A 20,319-nucleotide genomic window follows, 5' to 3' on the forward strand; every position below is an offset into this window, starting at 1 on the left:
CTCAAAGTGCTGTACAGAAACCCAGCCTAAAACCCCCAAACAGCAAGCAATGCAGGTGTAGAAGCACGGTCGCTAGCCCTTCGTACATCAGCTGATGTCACAAAGTGGTGTACAGAAACCCAGCCTAAAACCCCCAAACGGCAAGCAATGCAGGTGTAGAAGCACGGTCGCTAGCCCTTCGTACATCAGCTGATACCTCAAAGTGCTGTACAGAAACCCAGCCTAAAACCCCCAAACAGCAAGCAATGCAGGTGTAGAAGCACGGTGGCTCGGTGTAAAGATTTGTCATTTAACTTTTATTGTGGCATAAACATAACCAGTCATGATGTTTTCACCAAATAATTACTTCAAAAGGACCCTTTACGAGGCCACATGCTTTCAAGTAGGCTATATCACCCATTTCCAAGTAGGCTATATCACCCGTTTCCAAGTAGGCTATATCACCCGTTTCCAAGTAGGCTATATCACATGCTTTCAAGTAGGCTATATCACCCATTTCCAAGTAGGCTATATCACCCGTTTCCAAGTAGACTCTTTCACCCATTTCCAAGTAGGCTATATCACCCATTTCCAAGTAGACTATATCACCCATTTCCAAGTAGGCTATATCACCCGTTTCCAAGTAGGCTATATCACATGCTTTCAAGTAGACTATGTCACCCGTTTCTAAAGCCATTTTTTCTCCTCTGATGTGGTAATGAGAAATAATGCTGTTATAGCCTACATTTTTTAATTATAAAAATAAAAAAAAGATTGATGGATTACTGGTATTTCTTTTGCCGGGACGCCGTATAAAAATATACCCTTTGGGTGTCTCTCTCAGGCAGGGCTGGGTGTCTCTCTCAGGCAGGGCTGGGTGTCTCTCTCAGGCAGGGCTGGGTGTCTCTCTCAGGCAGGGCTGGGTGTCTCTCTCAGGCAGGGCTGGGTGTCTCTCTCAGGCAGGGCTGGGTGTGTACTGCTGCGGTGGCAGGAGTCACAGATATGTTGACGGAGGGGAGGGGCAGCCCATTGGCCAGACAGCTGTCATAGAACACCCTGGCTCTATAGAATGGGAGTTAAATCTTTCTGTTTTAAGGCAGAGTTTATTTTCAGTAACCAGATGAGACATTAGAGGAGCTCAGGGGGAGGATCATGTCAACTAGATTGAGACATGGTCAGTGAAACCCTTCAGTTTGAAGAAGTCATTATGTCAGAGGAAGACAGACATCATGGTCAGAGGAAGACAGACATCATGGTCAGTGAAACCCTTCAGTTTGAGGGCTGATCTCAAGACAATACTCCTCCTGGAAAGGAGAAGGCAACATCTGATAGTTAGTAAACAGCAATAATGGCAGATCCTATGTAGATGTATTAATCTGAGTATAGATCCTATGTAGATGTATTAATCTGAGTATAGATCCTATGTAGATGTATTAATCTGAGTATAGATCCTATGTAGATGTATTAATCTGAGTATAGATCCTATGTAGACGTATAGATCCTATGTAGATGTATTAATCTGAGTATAGATCCTATGTAGATGTATTAATCTGAGTATAGATGTATAGAGCCTATGTAGATGTATTAATCTGAGTATAGATCCTATGTAGACGTATTAATCTGAGTATAGATCCTATGTAGATGTATTAATCTGAGTATAGATCCTATGTAGATGTATTAATCTGAGTATAGATCCTATGTAGATGTATTAATCTGAGTATAGATCCTATGTAGATGTATTAATCTGAGTATAGATCCTATGTAGATGTATTAATCTGAGTATAGATCCTATGTAGACGTATAGATCCTATGTAGATGTATTAATCTGAGTATAGATCCTATGTAGATGTATTAATCTGAGTATAGATCCTATGTAGATGTATTAATCTGAGTATAGATCCTATGTAGATGTATTAATCTGAGTATAGATCCTATGTAGACGTATAGATCCTATGTAGATGTATTAATCTGAGTATAGATGTATAGAGACTAGAACCAAAGTATGAATCAGTTTAAAATAGTTTTAACTGACCTGCTCATCCTCATCTTGTGACATTGACCTTCAAGACGAGAGAGATGTTAAACTTTAATGTAGCAAGGCAATGAGACTACACTGGTTAAACTTTAATGTAGCAAGGCAATGAGACTACACTGGTTAAACTTTAATGTAGCAAGGCAATGAGACTACACTGGTTAAACTTTAATGTAGCAAGGCAATGAGACTACACTGATTAAACTTTAATGTAGCAAGGCAATGAGACTACACTGGTTAAACTTTAATGTAGCAAGGCAATGAGACTACACTGATTAAACTTTAATGTAGCAAGGCAATGAGACTACACTGATTAAACTTTAATGTAGCAAGGCAATGAGACTACACTGGTTAAACTTTAATGTAGCAAGGCAATGAGACTACACTGATTAAACTTTAATGTAGCAAGGCAATGAGACTACACTGGTTAAACTTTAATGTAGCAAGGCAATGAGACTACACTGATTAAACTTTAATTTAGCAAGGCAATGAGACTAGCCTAGTGGTTAGAGCGTTGGACTAGTAACCGGAAGGTTGCGAGTTCAAACCCCCGAGCTGACAAGGTACAAATCTGTCGTTCTGCCCCTGAACAGGCAGTTAACCCACTGTTCCCAGGCCGTCATTGAACATTACATTTACATTTAAGTCATTTAGCAGACGCTCTTATCCAGAGCGACTTACAAATTGGTGCTTTCACCTTATGACATCCAGTGGAACAGCCACTTTACAATAGTGCATCTAGGTCTTTTAAGGGGGGTAGGGGTGAGAAGGATTACTTTATCCTATCCTATCCTTGAAAATAAGAATGTGTTCTTAACTGACTTGCCTGGTTAAATAAAGCTAAAATTAAAATGAAACTTTAATTTAGCAAGGCAATGAGACTACACTGAATAAACTTTAATTTAGCAAGGCAATGAGACTTTTACACTGATTAAAATGACTAAACTTTACTCAACCCTGCACAAGTTAAACCTAACTAAACAATTACTTACATGTTGGACCCTGGACCGCTCGAGTCATCTACCACAGCACATAGTGGATGATTCTCCTTCTTCACTGCCTCCAGTTCCTATAACAAACATCATTATTAGTGGGGGATACTTTGAACATGTTCAGATGAGCTTGAAAATATGATTGTTGAAGATGTTTTTTAAATTCCCTGTGAAGGAGCTAGGAGCAGGGTGCTGTACCTTCCGGATGTCTTCCAGGTGTTTCAGGTCTCTCTGGGGGGGCCGAGGTCATCTTCTCCCCAGACACAGGCTCTATATACTGGCTACCTCCACCACTACCCCTCCCTCTCCTCAGCTCCAGCTCCAAACATGACCTGACACCACACACAATAAGAGTTGCTATAGCGATAGCCTGGAGGATACAGAACACCACACACACAATAAGAGTTGCTATAGCGATAGCCTGGAGGATACAGAACACCACACACACAATAAGAGTTGCTATGGCGATAGCCTGGAGGATACAGAACAGCAGAGTGGGCCAGTCTTGTGTCACCCCCCCTAGTTACCTGTGTTTCCTGAGATGTTCCACCTCCAGCTGTAGAGCGTCTATCTTCTCTCCAAACTCCTGTTTGAACATTCTATTATCCTCCCCTGCCTGGTCCCTCTCTGTCTCCGCCTGACGGGATCTGAACCAGGGGTGGGAGGGGATGAAAACTACAGAAGACGTCATGAACTTAAGATAAAATGAAAAGTAAAGGACAAGACAGGGAGAAACCTTTTTTTCAAAAGAAGATACACAGGGAAAACAAAGCTAGGATGAACATAAAGAGAACGACAGGCGCTCCCCTCCAATCACCCGGGAGAACGACAGGCGCTCCCCTCCAATCACCCGGGAGAACGACAGGCGCTCCCCTCCAATCATCCGGGAGAACGACAGGCGCTCCCCTCCAATCATCCGGGAGAACGACAGGCGCTCCCCTCCAATCACCCGGGAGAACGACAGGCGCTCCCCTCCAATCACCCGGGAGAACGACAGGCGCTCCCCTCCAATCAGGCGCTCCCCTTCCAATCACCCGGGAGAACGACAGGCGCTCCCCTCCAATCAGGCGCTCCCCTTCCAATCATCCGGGAGAACGACAGGCGCTCCCCTCCAATCACCCGGGAGAACGACAGGCGCTCCCCTCCAATCAGGCGCTCCCCTTCCAATCACCCGGGAGAACGACAGGCGCTCCCCTCCAATCAGGCGCTCCCCTTCCAATCATCCAGGAGAAGCAGACCAGTAGAAGAAGTTTGATTGAATCGTTTTTATTATGCTAGTATTGACTACAGTTGACGTCCACAGACACGTCATTTAGCCTTGCTGTGCTCTGCTTTATCGTCATCCTGGACTGACCCAGTCAAGGTTATGGTTGATCCAGGACATATTATAGACCCTGACATGGTAGATGCGTTTAAGTGTGCTCTGCGCTCCGACTTGTTATTTTAGCCACAGACTGATCTGGGACCAGGCTACTGCTCCATAGGGCACAGACTTATCTGGGACCAGGCTACTACTCCATAGGGCACAGACTGATCTGGGACCAGGCTACTGCTCCATAGAGCACAGACTGATCTGGGACCAGGCTACTGCTCCATACAGCACAGACTGATCTGGGACCAGGCTACTGCTCCATACAGCACAGACTGATCTGGGACCAGGCTACTGCTCCATACAGCACAGACTGATCTGGGACCAGGCTACTGCTCCATACAGCACAGACTGATCTGGGACCAGGCTACTGCTCCATACAGCACAGACTGATCTGGGACCAGGCTACTGCTCCATACAGCACAGACTGATCTGGGACCAGGCTACTGCTCCATACAGCACAGACTGATCTGGGACCAGGCCACTGCTCCATACAGCACAGACTGATCTGGGACCAGGCTACTACTCCATACAGCAGACTGATCTGGGACCAGGCTACTGCTCCATACAGCACAGACTGATCTGGGACCAGGCTACTGCTCCATACAGCACAGACTGATCTGGGACCAGGCCACTGCTCCATACAGCACAGACTGATCTGGGACCAGGCTACTACTCCATACAGCAGACTGATCTGGGACCAGGCTACTGCTCCATACAGCACAGACTGATCTGGGACCAGGCTACTGCTCCATACAGCACAGACTGATCTGGGACCAGGCTACTGCTCCATACAGCACAGACTGATCTGGGACCAGGCTACTGCTCCATACAACACAGACTGATCTGGGACCAGGCTACTGCTCCATACAGCACAGACTGATCTGGGACCAGGCTACTACTCCATACAGCACAGACTGATCTGGGACCAGTCTACTACTCCATACAGCACAGACTGATCTGGGACCAGGCTACTGCTCCATACAGCAGACTGATCTGGGACCAGGCTACTACTCCATACAGCAGACTGATCTGGGACCAGGCTACTGCTCCATACAGCACAGACTGATCTGGGACCAGGCTACTACTCCATACAGCACAGACTGATCTGGGACCAGGCTACTACTCCATACAGCACAGACTGATCTGGGACCAGGCTACTACTCCATACAGCAGTGAGTGGCCAACAGCATGGTTCCACAGAAAGCTGTATGGAGTCAGACTAGCGAAGGAAGCACAGCTACAAACTGTGTGTGCTGTATGGTCCAGATGTCATGGTACGGTACATTATACCGTACCATGACATTAGGGTTGGGCCTAATGCTGATTGGTTAAAACCGCATTCCAGGCGGTGTCTATTCCACAAGTTACCACCGGTTAAATCTATGACGTTAAAATGCCTGTTTACTCTGTTCCATCCGACTGCACCAATCCACTGTCTCATCAGCCCAGCCAGGCAATTTATAAACCCGATCTCCACTGTAAAAAGCATCAAGACATTATCTCCCACTTCTTTTAAACTAGCAATTGGTTTTCAACAGCGGAGATTTAATAAACCTTGCTGTCTGTCTCTTTGACATTTGCAACATTGTTTCAACATTGAAATTCCATCTCCAGCTGACCCATTGTAATGACAGTGTCGGGGTCGGGACTCAGCCAGTCCAAGTCATGAATCCGCATGATTCTTATGGATATATACAAACAAACGTTGATATAAAACGGGTCAAACGAAGTGCAGCTAGTTCGCAGTCTTTCCAGCTTCAGTTTGAAGTGATTATGTTCGCTGTGTTTTTGGCTAGCTCCTCTGAACAACAGTGTCCTGCTTCAGTTTGAAGTGATTGTGTTCGCTGTGTTTTTGGCTAGCTCCTCTGAACTACAGTGTCCAGCTTCAGTTTGAAGTGATTATGTTCGCTGTGTTTTTGGCTAGCTCCTCTGAACAACAGTGTCCAGCTTCAGTTTGAAGTGATTATGTTCGCTGTGTTTTTGGCTAGCTCCTCTGAACTACAGTGTCCAGCTTCAGTTTGAAGTGAGTGTGTTCGCTGTGTTTTTGGCTAGCTCCTTTGAACAACAGTGTCCTGATGAGTGAGCACATTTTCCTTGCCAGGCGAAATCGCGCTTCTTTTGCTAATTCTTATGAATGTATCCAAATAACTGTCACTAGAAAACTACTTAAACAAGCATGCAAATACAGCTACTCTGCTGTTATCTGGCTGCACTTTTTGATGTGACTAAGTTAGCCGTAGTTGGCTAGCCTCTTGCTTCTACCTGAGACGCTTGCGTCCCAACTAGAGCTCTGGAAATGCAAATGCGCTACGCTAAATGCTAATAGTATTAGTTAAAACTCAAACGTTCATTAAAATACACATGCAGGGTATCGAATTAAAGCTACACTCGTTGTGAATCCAGGCAACAAGTCAGATTTTTAAAATGCTTTTCGGCGACAGCATGAGAAGCTATTATCTGATAGCATGCACCAATACACTACAACACAAAAGCCACGCAGGGGACGTAAACAAAATAATTAGCATTTCGGCGTTACACAAACCGCACAATAAAATAGAAAACAGTCATTACCTTTCACCATCTTCTTTGTTGGCACTCCTAGATGTCCCATAAACACTATTGGGTCTTTATTTCGATTAAATCGGGCCATATAAAGCCAAGATACAGAACAAAACGACTGAACGACTGGGTCGCGTCTCTGGTAACCGAACTGATAGAACGAACGACCAGCCAGCTTGGATAGTAACCCTAGATTTGTGTAAAGATGACACGGTATGCATACATTTATCAAAATAAAGCTAATGAAAATGTCAATCGTTATTTGAATAGGTTGGTAAACCTGTTGTATAAAAGTGATAATGCCTCTGAGAAGCCCGTGTTTGGAGGACATATTGGCACGGTTTGCCTCAACTTCGTCTCGGGCCTAACAACACCCGTGCCAATATGTCCTCCAAACACGGGCTTCTCAGGCATTATCACTTAACGGTGCAGGAGGCCAGACCTTTATTAACCATGGGGTGAGAAAGAGGGCTGCTCAGTGGCTGGTTAAGCACGTATGTCTGTATGGTCTAAGGACAAGCTGTATGTAGCATTGGGCTGGTCTAAGGACCTACGGTATGCCACTGTAGGGGGCGTCTGGGTGTGTTGATGTTCAAGAAATAGCAAATATTTAGAGTGTTCAGAACAGTAACCTCTCTCTTACGAAAATGGCAGATATCCCAAACCTCTTATCAGGGAACATTCATTACAGCTGTGGGTCTGATATCTTTATTAACACAGAAAGATGTAGTACTGTGAGTGGAGTCACCCTGCACTGCTAGTCCAACAGTCCTCTAGCCTGTCTCAGTACAACAGAAAGATAGCCTCTCTCTGGCCCCCTCTAGCCTGGCTCAGTACAACAGAAAGATAGTCTCTCTCTGGCCCCCTCTAGCCTGTCTCAGTACAACAGAAAGATAGTCACTCTCTGGCCCCCTCTAGCCTGTCACAGTACAACAGAAAGATAGTCTCTCTCTGGCCCCCTCTAGCCTGTCTCTCTCTGGCCCCCTCTAGCCTGTCTCTCTCTGGCCCCCTCTAGCCTGTCTCAGTACAACAGAAAGATAGTCTCTCTCTGGCCCCCTCTAGCCTGTCTCAGTACAACAGAAAGATAGTCTCTCTCTGGCCCCCTCTAGCCTGTCTCTCTCTGGCCCCCTCTAGCCGGTCTCTCTCTGGCCCCCTCTAGCCGGTCTCTCTCTGGCCCCCTCTAGCCTGTCTCTCTCTGGCCCCCTCTAGCCTGTCTCTCTCTGGCCCCCTCTAGCCTGTCTCAGTACAACAGAAAGATAGTCTCTCTCTGGCCCCCTCTAGCCTGTCTCTCTCTGGCCCCCTCTAGCCTGTCTCAGTACAACAGAAAGATAGTCTCTCTCTGGCCCCCTCTAGCCTGTCTCAGTCCAACAGAAAGATAGCCTCTCTCTGGCCCCCTCTAGCCTGTCTCAGTACAACAGAAAGATAGTCTCTCTCTGGCCCCCTCTAGCCTGTCTCTTTCTGGCCCCCTCTAGCCTGTCTCTCTCTGGCCCCCTCTAGCCTGTCTCAGTACAACAGAAATATAGTCTCTCTCTGGCCCCCTCTAGCCTGTCTCAGTACAACAGAAAGATAGTCTCTCTCTGGCCACCTCTAGCCTGTCTCTCTCTGGCCCCCTCTAGCCTGTCTCTCTCTGGCCCCCTCTAGCCTGTCTCAGTACAACAGAAATATAGTCTCTCTCTGGCCCCCTCTAGCCTGTCTCTCTCTGGCCCCCTCTAGCCTGTCTCTCTCTGGCCCCCTCTAGCCTGTCTCTCTCTGGCCCCCTCTAGCCTGTCTCAGTACAACAGAAAGATAGCCTCTCTCTGGTGCCCTCTAGCCTGTCTCAGTACAACAGAAAGATAGTCTCTCTCTGGCCCTCTCTAGCCTGTCTTTTTCTGGCCCCCTCTAGCCTGTCTCTCTCTGGCCCCCTCTAGCCTGTCTCAGTACAACAGAAAGATAGCCTCTCTCTGGCCCCCTCTAGCCTGTCTCAGTACAACAGAAAGATAGTCTCTCTCTGGCCCCCTCTAGCCTGTCTCAGTACAACAGAAAGATAGCCTCTCTCTGGCCCCTTCTAGCCTGTCTCAGTACAACAGAAAGATAGTCTCTCTCTGGCCCCCTCTAGCCTGTCTCAGTACAACAGAAAGATAGCCTCTCTCTGGCCCCCTCTAGCCTGTCTCTCTCTGGCCCCCTCTAGCCTGTCTCTCTCTGGCCCCCTCTAGCCTGTCTCAGTACAACAGAAAGATAGTCTCTCTCTGGCCCCCTCTAGCCTGTCTCAGTACAACAGAAAGATAGCCTCTCTCTGGCCCCCTCTAGCCTGTCTCAGTACAACAGAAAGATAGTCTCTCTCTGGCCCCCTCTAGCCTGTCTCAGTACAACAGAAAGATAGCCTCTCTCTGGTGCCCTCTAGCCTGTCTCAGTACAACAGAAAGATAGTCTCTCTCTGGCCCCCTCTAGCCTGTCTCTCTCTGGCCCCCTCTAGCCTGTCTCTCTCTGGCCCCCTCTAGCCTGTCTCAGTACAACAGAAAGATAGCCTCTCTCTGGCCCCCTCTAGCCTGTCTCAGTACAACAGAAAGATAGCCTCTCTCTGGCCCCCTCTAGCCTGTCTCAGTACAACAGAAAGATAGCATCTCTCTGGTGCCCTCTAGCCTGTCTCAGTACAACAGAAAGATAGCCTCTCTCTGGCCCCCTCTAGCCTGTCTCAGTACAACAGAAAGATAGCCTCTCTCTGGTGCCCTCTAGCCTGTCTCCAGTCCATGCTGCTAATCAAAGTAATGCTGTCAGGAAAACTGTTTAAGGAGAGTTTAGTTTTAGGAAACAAAAGATTGTTTAACAGTTAGAAATGAAAAGGTTTAACCGCAACAGATATAATATTAAAATAAATACCCTAGCTTAGTCATTTCTATATTATGCAAAGGTTGGTTCTATGTTTCGATTGGGAATCAGATTTCTGAAACTATGATGTGGGTGTCATTGTGGGGAGAGAAAAAGGGAAGAGAGGAGAGTCCTATAGTTGCTTCTGAAGCAGTTTCCCTGCATTGGAACTCAAGCTTCTGGCCTGCTTCACACAGTCTTTCTCACTGAGAAGAAGAGAACCAAGAAATGAAAGAAATGGAGAGAGAAAAGGACAGAAAGAAGAAGAGGAAGACAGTAGTTATTGCAGGGAAAGTATCTGGCTGTAACTCCCTGTGAAGAAAACCTGATTAGACAGTGAAACACATTGGTGAGGTTAATTAGACAGACTAGACCTGATAAACACATTAGTGAGGTTAATTAGACAGACTAGACCTGATAAACACATTAGTGAGGTTAATTAGACAGACTAGACCTGATAAACACATTGGACTGAGGTTAATTAGACAGACTAGACCTGATAAACACATTAGTGAGGTTAATTAGACAGACTAGACCTGATAAACACACTGGACTGAGGTTTATTAGACAGACTAGACCTGATAAACACATTCGTGAGGTTTATTAGACAGACTAGACCTGATAAACACATTAGTGAGGTTTATTAGACAGACTAGACCTGATAAACACATTAGTGAGGTTTATTAGACAGACTAGACCTGATAAACACACTGGACTGAGGTTAATTAGACAGACTAGACCTGATAAACACACTGGACTGAGGTTTATTAGACAGACTAGACCTGATAAACACATTAGTGAGGTTAATTAGACAGACTAGACCTGATAAACACATTGGACTGAGGTTAATTAGACAGACTAGACCTGATAAACACATTAGTGAGGTTAATTAGACAGACTAGACCTGATAAACACATTAGTGAGGTTAATTAGACAGACTAGACCTGATAAACACACTGGACTGAGGTTTATTAGACAGACTAGACCTGATAAACACATTAGTGAGGTTAATTAGACAGACTAGACCTGATAAACACATTAGTGAGGTTTATTCGACAGACTAGACCTGATAAACACACTGGACTGAGGTTAATTAGACAGACTATACCTGATAAACACATTAGTGAGGTTAATTAGACAGACTAGACCTGATAAACACATTAGTGAGGTTAATTAGACAGACTAGACCTGATAAACACACTGGACTGAGGTTAATTAGACAGACTAGACCTGATAAACACATTGGACTGAGGTTTATTAGACAGACTAGACCTGATAAACACATTAGTGAGGTTAATTAGACAGACTAGACCTGATAAACACACTGGACTGAGGTTTATTAGACAGACTAGACCTGATAAACACACTGGACTGAGGTTTATTAGACAGACTAGACCTGATAAACACATTAGTGAGGTTAATTAGACAGACTAGACCTGATAAACACACTGGTCTGAGGTTAATTAGACAGACTAGACCTGATAAACACATTAGTGAGGTTAATTAGACAGACTAGACCTGATAAACACATTAGTGAGGTTAATTAGACAGACTAGACCTGATAAACACATTAGTGAGGTTTATTAGACAGACTAGACCTGATAAACACACTGGACTGAGGTTAATTAGACAGACTAGACCTGATAAACACATTAGTGAGGTTAATTAGACAGACTAGACCTGATAAACACACTGGTCTGAGGTTAATTAGACAGACTAGACCTGATAAACACATTAGTGAGGTTTATTAGACAGACTAGACCTGATAAACACATTAGTGAGGTTAATTAGACAGACTAGACCTGATAAACACATTAGTGAGGTTAATTAGACAGACTAGACCTGATAAACACATTAGTGAGGTTTATTAGACAGACTAGACCTGATAAACACATTGGACTGAGGTTAATTAGACAGACTAGACCTGATAAACACATTGGACTGAGGTTAATTAGACAGACTAGACCTGATAAACACATTAGTGAGGTTAATTAGACAGACTCGACCTGATAAACACATTGGACTGAGGTTAATTAGACAGACTAGACCTGATAAACACATTAGTGAGGTTAATTAGACAGACTCGACCTGATAAACACATTAGTGAGGTTTATTAGACAGACTAGACCTGATGAACACACTGGTCTGAGGTTAATTAGACAGACTAGACCTGATAAACACATTAGTGAGGTTAATTAGACAGACTAGACCTGATAAACACATTAGTGAGGTTAATTAGACAGACTAGACCTGATAAACACATTAGTGAGGTTAATTAGACAGACTAGACCTGATAAACACATTGGACTGAGGTTAATTAGACAGACTAGACCTGATAAACACATTAGTGAGGTTAATTAGACAGACTAGACCTGATAAACACACTGGTCTGAGGCTGTCAAGAGCTTTGTTTCAGTGGGATCTAAAACAGAACACAGCCAGAAAGCCTCATTCACTCCGGGCCGGTTTCTGGGACTCAGATAAAGACTGACCAAAAAGCATAAAAAGTAGATGTAGAATCCCAATGACAGAGCTGCTTTTAAGTCCTGGAAAGCAGTTCTGAATGCTTGGTAAACTCATGCGTCCTGTTCTAATCTACTGTGGAAGTACGGTTTCTTGATGTGTATAGACAGGTTAGCTGACAACGTCTGGAAAACGATGCGCACACTTCCAGGTGTGTGTGGTGTTGTGATTCTGGATGGCCAGACAGCTAGCAACAATGACAAGAAGCTGCCATGTGAGGAATCTTAGGTGTCTCGTTTCATCTTGTTCTTGATACCATGTATTATTTTGACAGGATGTCACATCTATGCTAAAATGGCCAAAATTTGCTAGCTAGCAAATAAACAACTGTAACGATGTATTTGAGGAACAAGTGTTTGTTGTGCAAATGTATTTATGTTTTTAACAAACATTGGCGGCGAAATAATTTACATGTTGTCAACAATCTAAGCCAATCCTGTCTGTTTGGCACACGCGTCTGTTTTGTTGCTAAACAACGAACCCATCTATAGGCTCCGCCCTGGTCAAATTCCTAGTCAGACCCATAGTCACTTCCTGGTTTGCGTGGATATAGGAAGAAAAAATGGCGCAGATGAACAAGGCTGCCATGCTTCTAGCTCTCAGGAAACATTGCAGTATTTTTTATGTGTTATTTCTTACATTATTTGCCCATATTTCTTTGTGTGTTATTACATACAGCCGGGAACAACTTTTGGATATCAGAGCGGTGGTAAATCACCAGAATTACGACCAGGAATACAACTTTCCCAAATCGGATCCTTTGTTAGTACCCTCCAGGGCAATTGAACTGACACAACGCGGGTGGAAAAGAAGTACTCAGTGGAGACTTTTAGAAATTCTAGGGACAATAAGGAGGCCTGCACGCACACCACCTACCGCTTCAGAGTATATTACTCGCTAATTATCGCTGAATAATAACGTAGACGAGGTCAGGGCGAGGATCTCCCTCCAGAGAGACATCAGGGATTGTAAACACTCTGTTTCATGGAAACATGGCTCTCTCTGGATATACTGTCCGTACAGCCTGTTGGGTTCTCAGTTCATCATAAAGACAGGAATAAATCTAAATAAATCTCTCTCTGGGAAGAAGGGCGGGGGTGTGTGTTTCATGATTAACTACTAATGGTGTGATTGAGTTAACATACAGAAACTCAAGTCCTGTTTTTCACCCTGCCTAGAATACCTCACAATCAAGTGCTGACCCTGTTACCTCAAGAGAATTCTCATCAGCTATAGCCACGGCCGTGGATATTCCCCCTCAAGCCGATACCACAACGGCCCTCAAAGAACTTCACTGGCACAGCCAGAAAAGGACTGGCCACCCCTCTCAGCCTGGTTCCTCTCTAGGTTTCTTCCTAGGTTCTGGCCTTTCTAGGGAGTTTTTCCTAGCCACAGTGCTTCTACACCTGCATTGCTTGCTGTTTGGGGTTTTAGGCTGGGTTTCTGTACAGCACTTTGAGATATCAGCTGATGTAAGAAGGGCTTTATAAATACATTTGATTTGACTTTATGCAAACTGGAAAACACATATCCTGAGGCCGCATGCATTGTAGCTGAGGATTTTAACAAAGCAAATTTGAGGAAAGCGTTACCAAAGTTCTATCAACACATTGACTGTAGTACTCGTGCTGCTAAAACACTCGACCACTGCTTCTCCAACTTCCGGGATGCCTACAAGGTCCTCCCCCACCTTCCCTAAGGAAAATCTGATCACAACTCCATTTTGCTCCTCCCTTCCTATAGGCAGAAACTCAAAACAGGAAGTACCTGTGCTAAGGACTATTCAACGCTCGTCCGACCAATCGGAATCCATGCTTCAAGATAGTTTTGATCACGCGGACTGGGACATGTTCCGGGTAGCCTCTGAGAATAATATCGACGTATACGCAGAATCGGTGAGTGAATTTATAAGGACGTGTATTGGAGATGTTGTGACTATTAAAACCTACCCTAACCAGAAACAATGGACAGATGGCTGTATTCGCGCAAAACATTGCATTTAACCATGACAAGGTGACTGGGATTATGGCAGAACACAAACATTGTAGTTATTCCCTCCGTAAGAACAGGCAAAACGTCAGTTTTGAGACAAAGTGGAGTCACAATTCAACGGCTCAGACACAAGACGTATGTGACAGTTGCAACAGACAATTACGGATTACAAAGGGAAAACCAGCCACATCGCGGACACTGACGTCCAGCTTCCAGACAAGCTAAACACCTTCTTCACCCGCTTTGAGGATAACACAGTGCCACCAAAGCGGCCCGCTGCCAAGGACTGTGGGCTCTACTTCTCCGTGGCCGACGTGAGTAAAACATTTAAGCGTATTAAGCCTCACAAGGCTGCCGGCCCAGACGGCATCCCCAGCCGCATCCTCAGAGCATGCGCAGACCAGCTGGCTGGAGTGTTTATGGACATATTCAATCAATCCCTATCCCAGTCTGCTGTCCCCACTTACTTCAAGATGGCCACCATTGTTCCTGTACCCAAGAAAGCGAAGATAACTGAACTGAATGACTATCGCCCAGTAACACTCACTTCTGTCATCATGAAGTGCTTTGAGAGACTAGTCAAGGATCATATCACCTCTACCTTACCTGACACCCTAGACCCACAATTTGCATTCCACCCCAATAGATCCACAGACGATGCAATCGCCAACACACTGCCCTTTCCCATCTGGACAAGAGGAATACCTATATAAGAATGCTGTTCATGTGGCCACGCAGGCCTCCAACTCAATCATCAAGTTTGCAGACGACACCACAGTGGTAGGCTTGATTACCAACAACGACGAGACAGCCTACAGGGAGGAGGTGAGGGCTCTGGGAGTGTGGTGCCAGGAAAATAACCTCTCACTCAACGTCAACAAAACAAAGGAGATGATCGTGGACTTCAGGAAACAGCAGCGGGAGCACCCCCCTATCCACATCAACGGGACAGCAGTGGAGAAGGTGGAAAGCTTCAAGTTCCTCGACGTACACATCACTGACAAAATGAAATGGTCTCCAGAGGGTAGTGAGGTCTGCCCAACTCATCATCGGGGGCAAACTACCTGCCCTCCAGGACACCTACAGCACCCGATGTCACAGGAAGGACAAAAGGATCATAAAGGACATCAACCACCCGAGCCACTGCTTGTTCACCCCGCTATCATCCAGAAGGCGAGGTCAGTACAGGTGCATCAAAGCAGGGACCGAGAGACTGCTTCTATCAAGGCCATCAGACTGTTAAATAGCCATCACTAGCATATTAGAGGCTGCTGCCCTATATACATAGACTTGTAATCACTGGCCACTTTAATAATGGAACACTAGTCACTTTAATAATGTTTACATATCTTGCATTACTCATCTCATATGTAAAACTGTATTCTATTCTATTCTTAGTCTATGCTGCTAAGACATTGTTTGTCCAAATATTCATATATTCTAATTATTGCTAAAACACGTGTATGTGACAAATAAAATGTGATTTGTTAAGTGAAAGGGGGTCATTTTGACTGCATAGAGCAGGGGTATTTCAACTGTTAAAGGCGCTGCATGGTCAATCCGACATCTCCATTGACCGTTCAGCATTTACGGTGATATGGCCTCTGCAGAAGTCAGGGCATTCAGAGCAGTGCAGAGCTGTTGTCAAGGAAGTGAGTTTGTGTTTATACAGGACCTGCTGAACCAGCAGGACGTGCTGAACTACCGTCAACCAATCATGTCAATAAGGAGCTATATGGAGCCCTCCACATTGTTACAAAATTTGAGGCACACGGCGGTGTGGTACTGAGCTTAATTTGGCCTCCGAGTTCCTCCGGAGGCTCAGCAATTGAGTCACACATACGGCACAAACTCCCAACCACATTATCGGATCAAGCATAAATGGTCTCTTACTGTACGAGGTCTGGAGCCTGCTGGTTCTCTGTTCTGCATGACCATGAATTACACACACCTGGTGTCCCAAGTCTAAACCAGTCCCTAAAAAACACAGTGGAACTGGCTTTGTGGTCCAGAGTTTAGTTTGAGGGGAATAGAGGTTGGAGAAAATGTTTGGTGACAGTTTGAAGGCGTACTTTTCTTTCATGCTGCACAGGTGAGACTTGTGTAAGGAGCATTAATTGAGAAGAGGTTTCTCTTTGTGGATTGTCTGACTCAGGTAAATTAACAGGAAGGATATATTTATATGGAATAGTTGTACATTACTGAACTGGTCAGATCTCCCCATTTGGATTAATTGGACTGATTAGTTTGGGGACATCTGACTTGGATTCAGTACTGAATTGAGCATTGCCTTTCCTTGAAGAATACAGACTGATGGCTGTTCAAAGCATTTAGTTATATTTCATTTATGTTGTTGAGCCTTACATTTGTGTTGAGTTGGGAGTTGGTTTGAATTTGTATGCCAACTGACTTGACTTGTGAACCAATTTGTGAAATGACATGCGTACCCTCCCTTGTTCTTGTATTAACGGAGTTGGGGTTAGTGCTTACCGACCGCAAGTGCTAGGGTAGTGTTAAGGTATTGTTTCCTCCTACCTGTTCTCCAGCTGTTTTACAGTCCCTCCCTCCTCCCAGGCTGTTTTATAGTCCCTCCCTCCCTCCTACCTACCTGTTTTATAGTCCCTCCCTCCCTCCTACCTACCTGTTTTATAGTCCCTCCCTCCCTCCTACCTACCTGTTTTATAGTCCCTCCCTCCTACCTACCTGTTTTATAGTCCCTCCCTCCCTCCTACCTACCTGTTTTATAGTCCCTCCCTCCTACCAACCTGTTTTATAGTCCCTCCCTCCTACCTACCTGTTATATAGTCCCTCCCTCCTACCTACCTGTTTTATAGTCCCTCCCTCCTACCTACCTGTTTTATAGTCCCTCCCTCCTACCTACCTGTTTTATAGTCCCTCCCTCCCTCCTACCTACCTGTTTTATAGTCCCTCCCTCCTACCAACCTGTTTTATAGTCCCTCCCTCCCTCCTACCAACCTGTTTTATAGTCCCTCCCTCCTACCTACCTGTTTTATAGTCCCTCCCTCCCTCCTACCTACCTGTTTTATAGTCCCTCCCTCCTACCTACCTGTTATATAGTCCCTCCCTCCTACCTACCTGTTTATAGTCCCTCCCTCCTACCTACCTGTTTATAGTCCCTCCCTCCTACCTACCTGTTTTATAGTCCCTCCCTCCTACCAACCTGTTTTATAGTCCCTCCCTCCCTCCTACCTACCTGTTTTATAGTCCCTCCCTCCCTCCTACCTACCTGTTATATAGTCCCTCCCTCCTACCTACCTGTTTTATAGTCCCTCCCTCCTACCTACCTGTTTTATAGTCCCTCCCTCCTACCTGTTTTATAGTCCCTCCCTCATACCTACCTACCTGTTTTATAGTCCCTCCCTCCTACCTACCTGTTTTATAGTCCCTCCCTCCCTCCTACCTACCTGTTTTATAGTCCCTCCCTCCCTCCTACCAACCTGTTTTATAGTCCCTCCCTCCCTCCTACCTACCTGTTTTATAGTCCCTCCCTCCTACCAACCTGTTTTATAGTCCCTCCCTCCCACCTACCTACCTGTTTTATAGTCCCTCCCTCCCTCCTACCTACCTGTTTTATAGTCCCTCCCTCCTACCTACCTGTTTTATAGTCCCTCCCTCCCTCCTACCTACCTGTTTTATAGTCCCTCCCTCCCTCCTACCTGTTTATAGTCCCTCCCTCCTACCTACCTGTTTTATAGTCCCTCCCTCCCTCCTACCTACCTGTTTTATAGTCCCTCCCTCCTACCAACCTGTTTTATAGTCCCTCCCTCCCACCTACCTACCTGTTTTATAGTCCCTCCCTCCCTCCTACCTACCTGTTTTATAGTCCCTCCCTCCTACCAACCTGTTTTATAGTCCCTCCCTCCCTCCTACCTACCTGTTTTATAGTCCCTCCCTCCCTCCTACCTACCTGTTTTATAGTCCCTCCCTCCCTCCTACCTACCTGTTTTATAGTCCCTCCCTCCCTCCTACCTACCTGTTTTATAGTCCCTCCCTCCTACCTACCTGTTTTATAGTCCCTCCCTCCCTCCTACCTACCTGTTTTATAGTCCCTCCCTCCCTCCTACCTACCTGTTTTATAGTCCCTCCCTCCCTCCTACCTACCTGTTTTATAGTCCCTCCCTCCTACCAACCTGTTTTATAGTCCCTCCCTCCCTCCTACCTACCTGTTTTATAGTCCCTCCCTCCCTCCTACCTACCTGTTTTATAGTCCCTCCCTCCCTCCTACCTACCTGTTTTATAGTCCCTCCCTCCTACCTACCTGTTTTATAGTCCCTCCTCCCTCCCTCCTACCTACCTGTTTTATAGTCCCTCTCTCCCTCCTACCTACCTGTTTTATAGTCCCTCCCTCCCTCCTACCTACCTGTTTTATAGTCCCTCCCTCCCTCCTACCTACCTGTTTTATAGTCCCTCCCTCCTACCAACCTGTTTTATAGTCCCTCCCTCCCACCTACCTACCTGTTTTATAGTCCCTCCCTCCCTCCTACCTACCTGTTTTATAGTCCCTCCCTCCTACCAACCTGTTTTATAGTCCCTCCCTCCCTCCTACCTACCTGTTTTATAGTCCCTCCCTCCCTCCTACCTACCTGTTTTATAGTCCCTCCCTCCCTCCCTCCTACCTACCTGTTTTATAGTCCCTCCCTCCCTCCTACCTACCTGTTTTATAGTCCCTCCCTCCCTCCCTCCTACCTACCTGTTTTATAGTCCCTCCCTCCCTCCTACCTACCTGTTTTATAGTCCCTCCCTCCCTCCTACCTACCTGTTTTATAGTCCCTCCCTCCCTCCTACCAACCTGTTTTATAGTCCCTCCCTCCCTCCTACCTACCTGTTTTATAGTCCCTCCCTCCCTCCTACCTACCTGTTTTATAGTCCCTCCCTCCCTCCTACCTACCTGTTTTATAGTCCCTCCCTCCTACCTACCTGTTTTATAGTCCCTCCCTCCCTCCCTCCTACCTACCTGTTTTATAGTCCCTCCCTCCCTCCTACCTACCTGTTTTATAGTCCCTCCCTCCCTCCTACCTACCTGTTTTATAGTCCCTCCCTCCCTCCTACCAACCTGTTTTATAGTCCCTCCCTCCCTCCTACCTACCTGTTTTATAGTCCCTCCCTCCTACCAACCTGTTTTATAGTCCCTCCCTCCCACCTACCTACCTGTTTTATAGTCCCTCCCTCCCTCCTACCTACCTGTTTTATAGTCCCTCCCTCCTACCTACCTGTTTTATAGTCCCTCCTCCCTCCTACCTACCTGTTTTATAGTCCCTCCCTCCCTCCTACCTGTTTATAGTCCCTCCCTCCTACCTACCTGTTTTATAATCCCTCCCTCCCTCCTACCTACCTGTTTTATAGTCCCTCCTCCCTCCTACCTACCTGTTTTATAGTCCCTCCCTCCCTCCTACCTACCTGTTTTATAGTCCCTCCCTCCCTCCTACCTACCTGTTTTATAGTCCCTCCCTCCCTCCTACCTACCTGTTTTATAGTCCCTCCCTCCTACCTACCTGTTTTATAGTCCCTCCCTCCCTCCCTCCTACCTACCTATAGTCCCTCCCTCCCTCCTACCTACCTGTTTTATAGTCCCTCCCTCCCTCCTACCTACCTGTTTTATAGTCCCTCCCTCCCTCCTACCTACCTGTTTTATAGTCCCTCCCTCCTACCTACCTGTTTTATAGTCCCTCCCTCCTAACAACCTGTTTTATAGTCCCTCCCTCCTACCTACCTGTTTTATAGTCCCTCCCTCCTACCTACCTGTTTTATCTCCTACCTACCTGTTTTATAGTCCCTCCCTCCTACCTACCTGTTTTATAATCCCTCCCTCCCTCCTACCTACCTGTTTTATAGTCCCTCCCTCCTACCTACCTGTTTTATAGTCCCTCCCTCCCTCCTACCTACCTGTTTTATAGTCCCTCCCTCCTACCAACCTGTTTTATAGTCCCTCCCTCCCACCTACCTACCTGTTTTATAGTCCCTCCCTCCCTCCTACCTACCTGTTTTATAGTCCCTCCCTCCTACCA

The 20,319-nt window shown here is 45.9% G+C and overlaps 1 protein-coding gene across 4 annotated transcripts in view; it reads right to left on the reverse strand.

Moving 5' to 3' along the window:
• Positions 1 to 275: 275 nt before the first annotated feature.
• Positions 276 to 20,319, reverse strand: part of LOC115111146 (protein RUFY3) — a 105,230-nt gene continuing 85,186 nt past the window's right edge. For 3 of the 4 annotated variants that reach the window (XM_065011308.1, XM_065011306.1, XM_065011309.1), the window contains 5 exons: positions 3,531 to 3,650; positions 3,202 to 3,335; positions 3,004 to 3,080; positions 2,012 to 2,039; positions 276 to 1,283 (listed from right to left, as the gene is read on the reverse strand). In XM_065011308.1, coding sequence (XP_064867380.1) covers positions 3,028 to 3,080; positions 3,202 to 3,335; positions 3,531 to 3,650 — 307 coding nt within the window. In that variant the 3' untranslated portion in view covers positions 276 to 1,283; positions 2,012 to 2,039; positions 3,004 to 3,027. Of the gene's footprint in view, positions 1,284 to 2,011; positions 2,040 to 3,003; positions 3,081 to 3,201; positions 3,336 to 3,530; positions 3,651 to 8,645; positions 9,985 to 20,319 lie in introns of those variants that run through there. The other variant, XM_065011310.1, reaches the window with a different exon arrangement.

This window comes from Oncorhynchus nerka, linkage group LG27, assembly GCF_034236695.1.
Source record: "Oncorhynchus nerka isolate Pitt River linkage group LG27, Oner_Uvic_2.0, whole genome shotgun sequence".
Taxonomy (NCBI): domain Eukaryota; kingdom Metazoa; phylum Chordata; class Actinopteri; order Salmoniformes; family Salmonidae; genus Oncorhynchus; species Oncorhynchus nerka.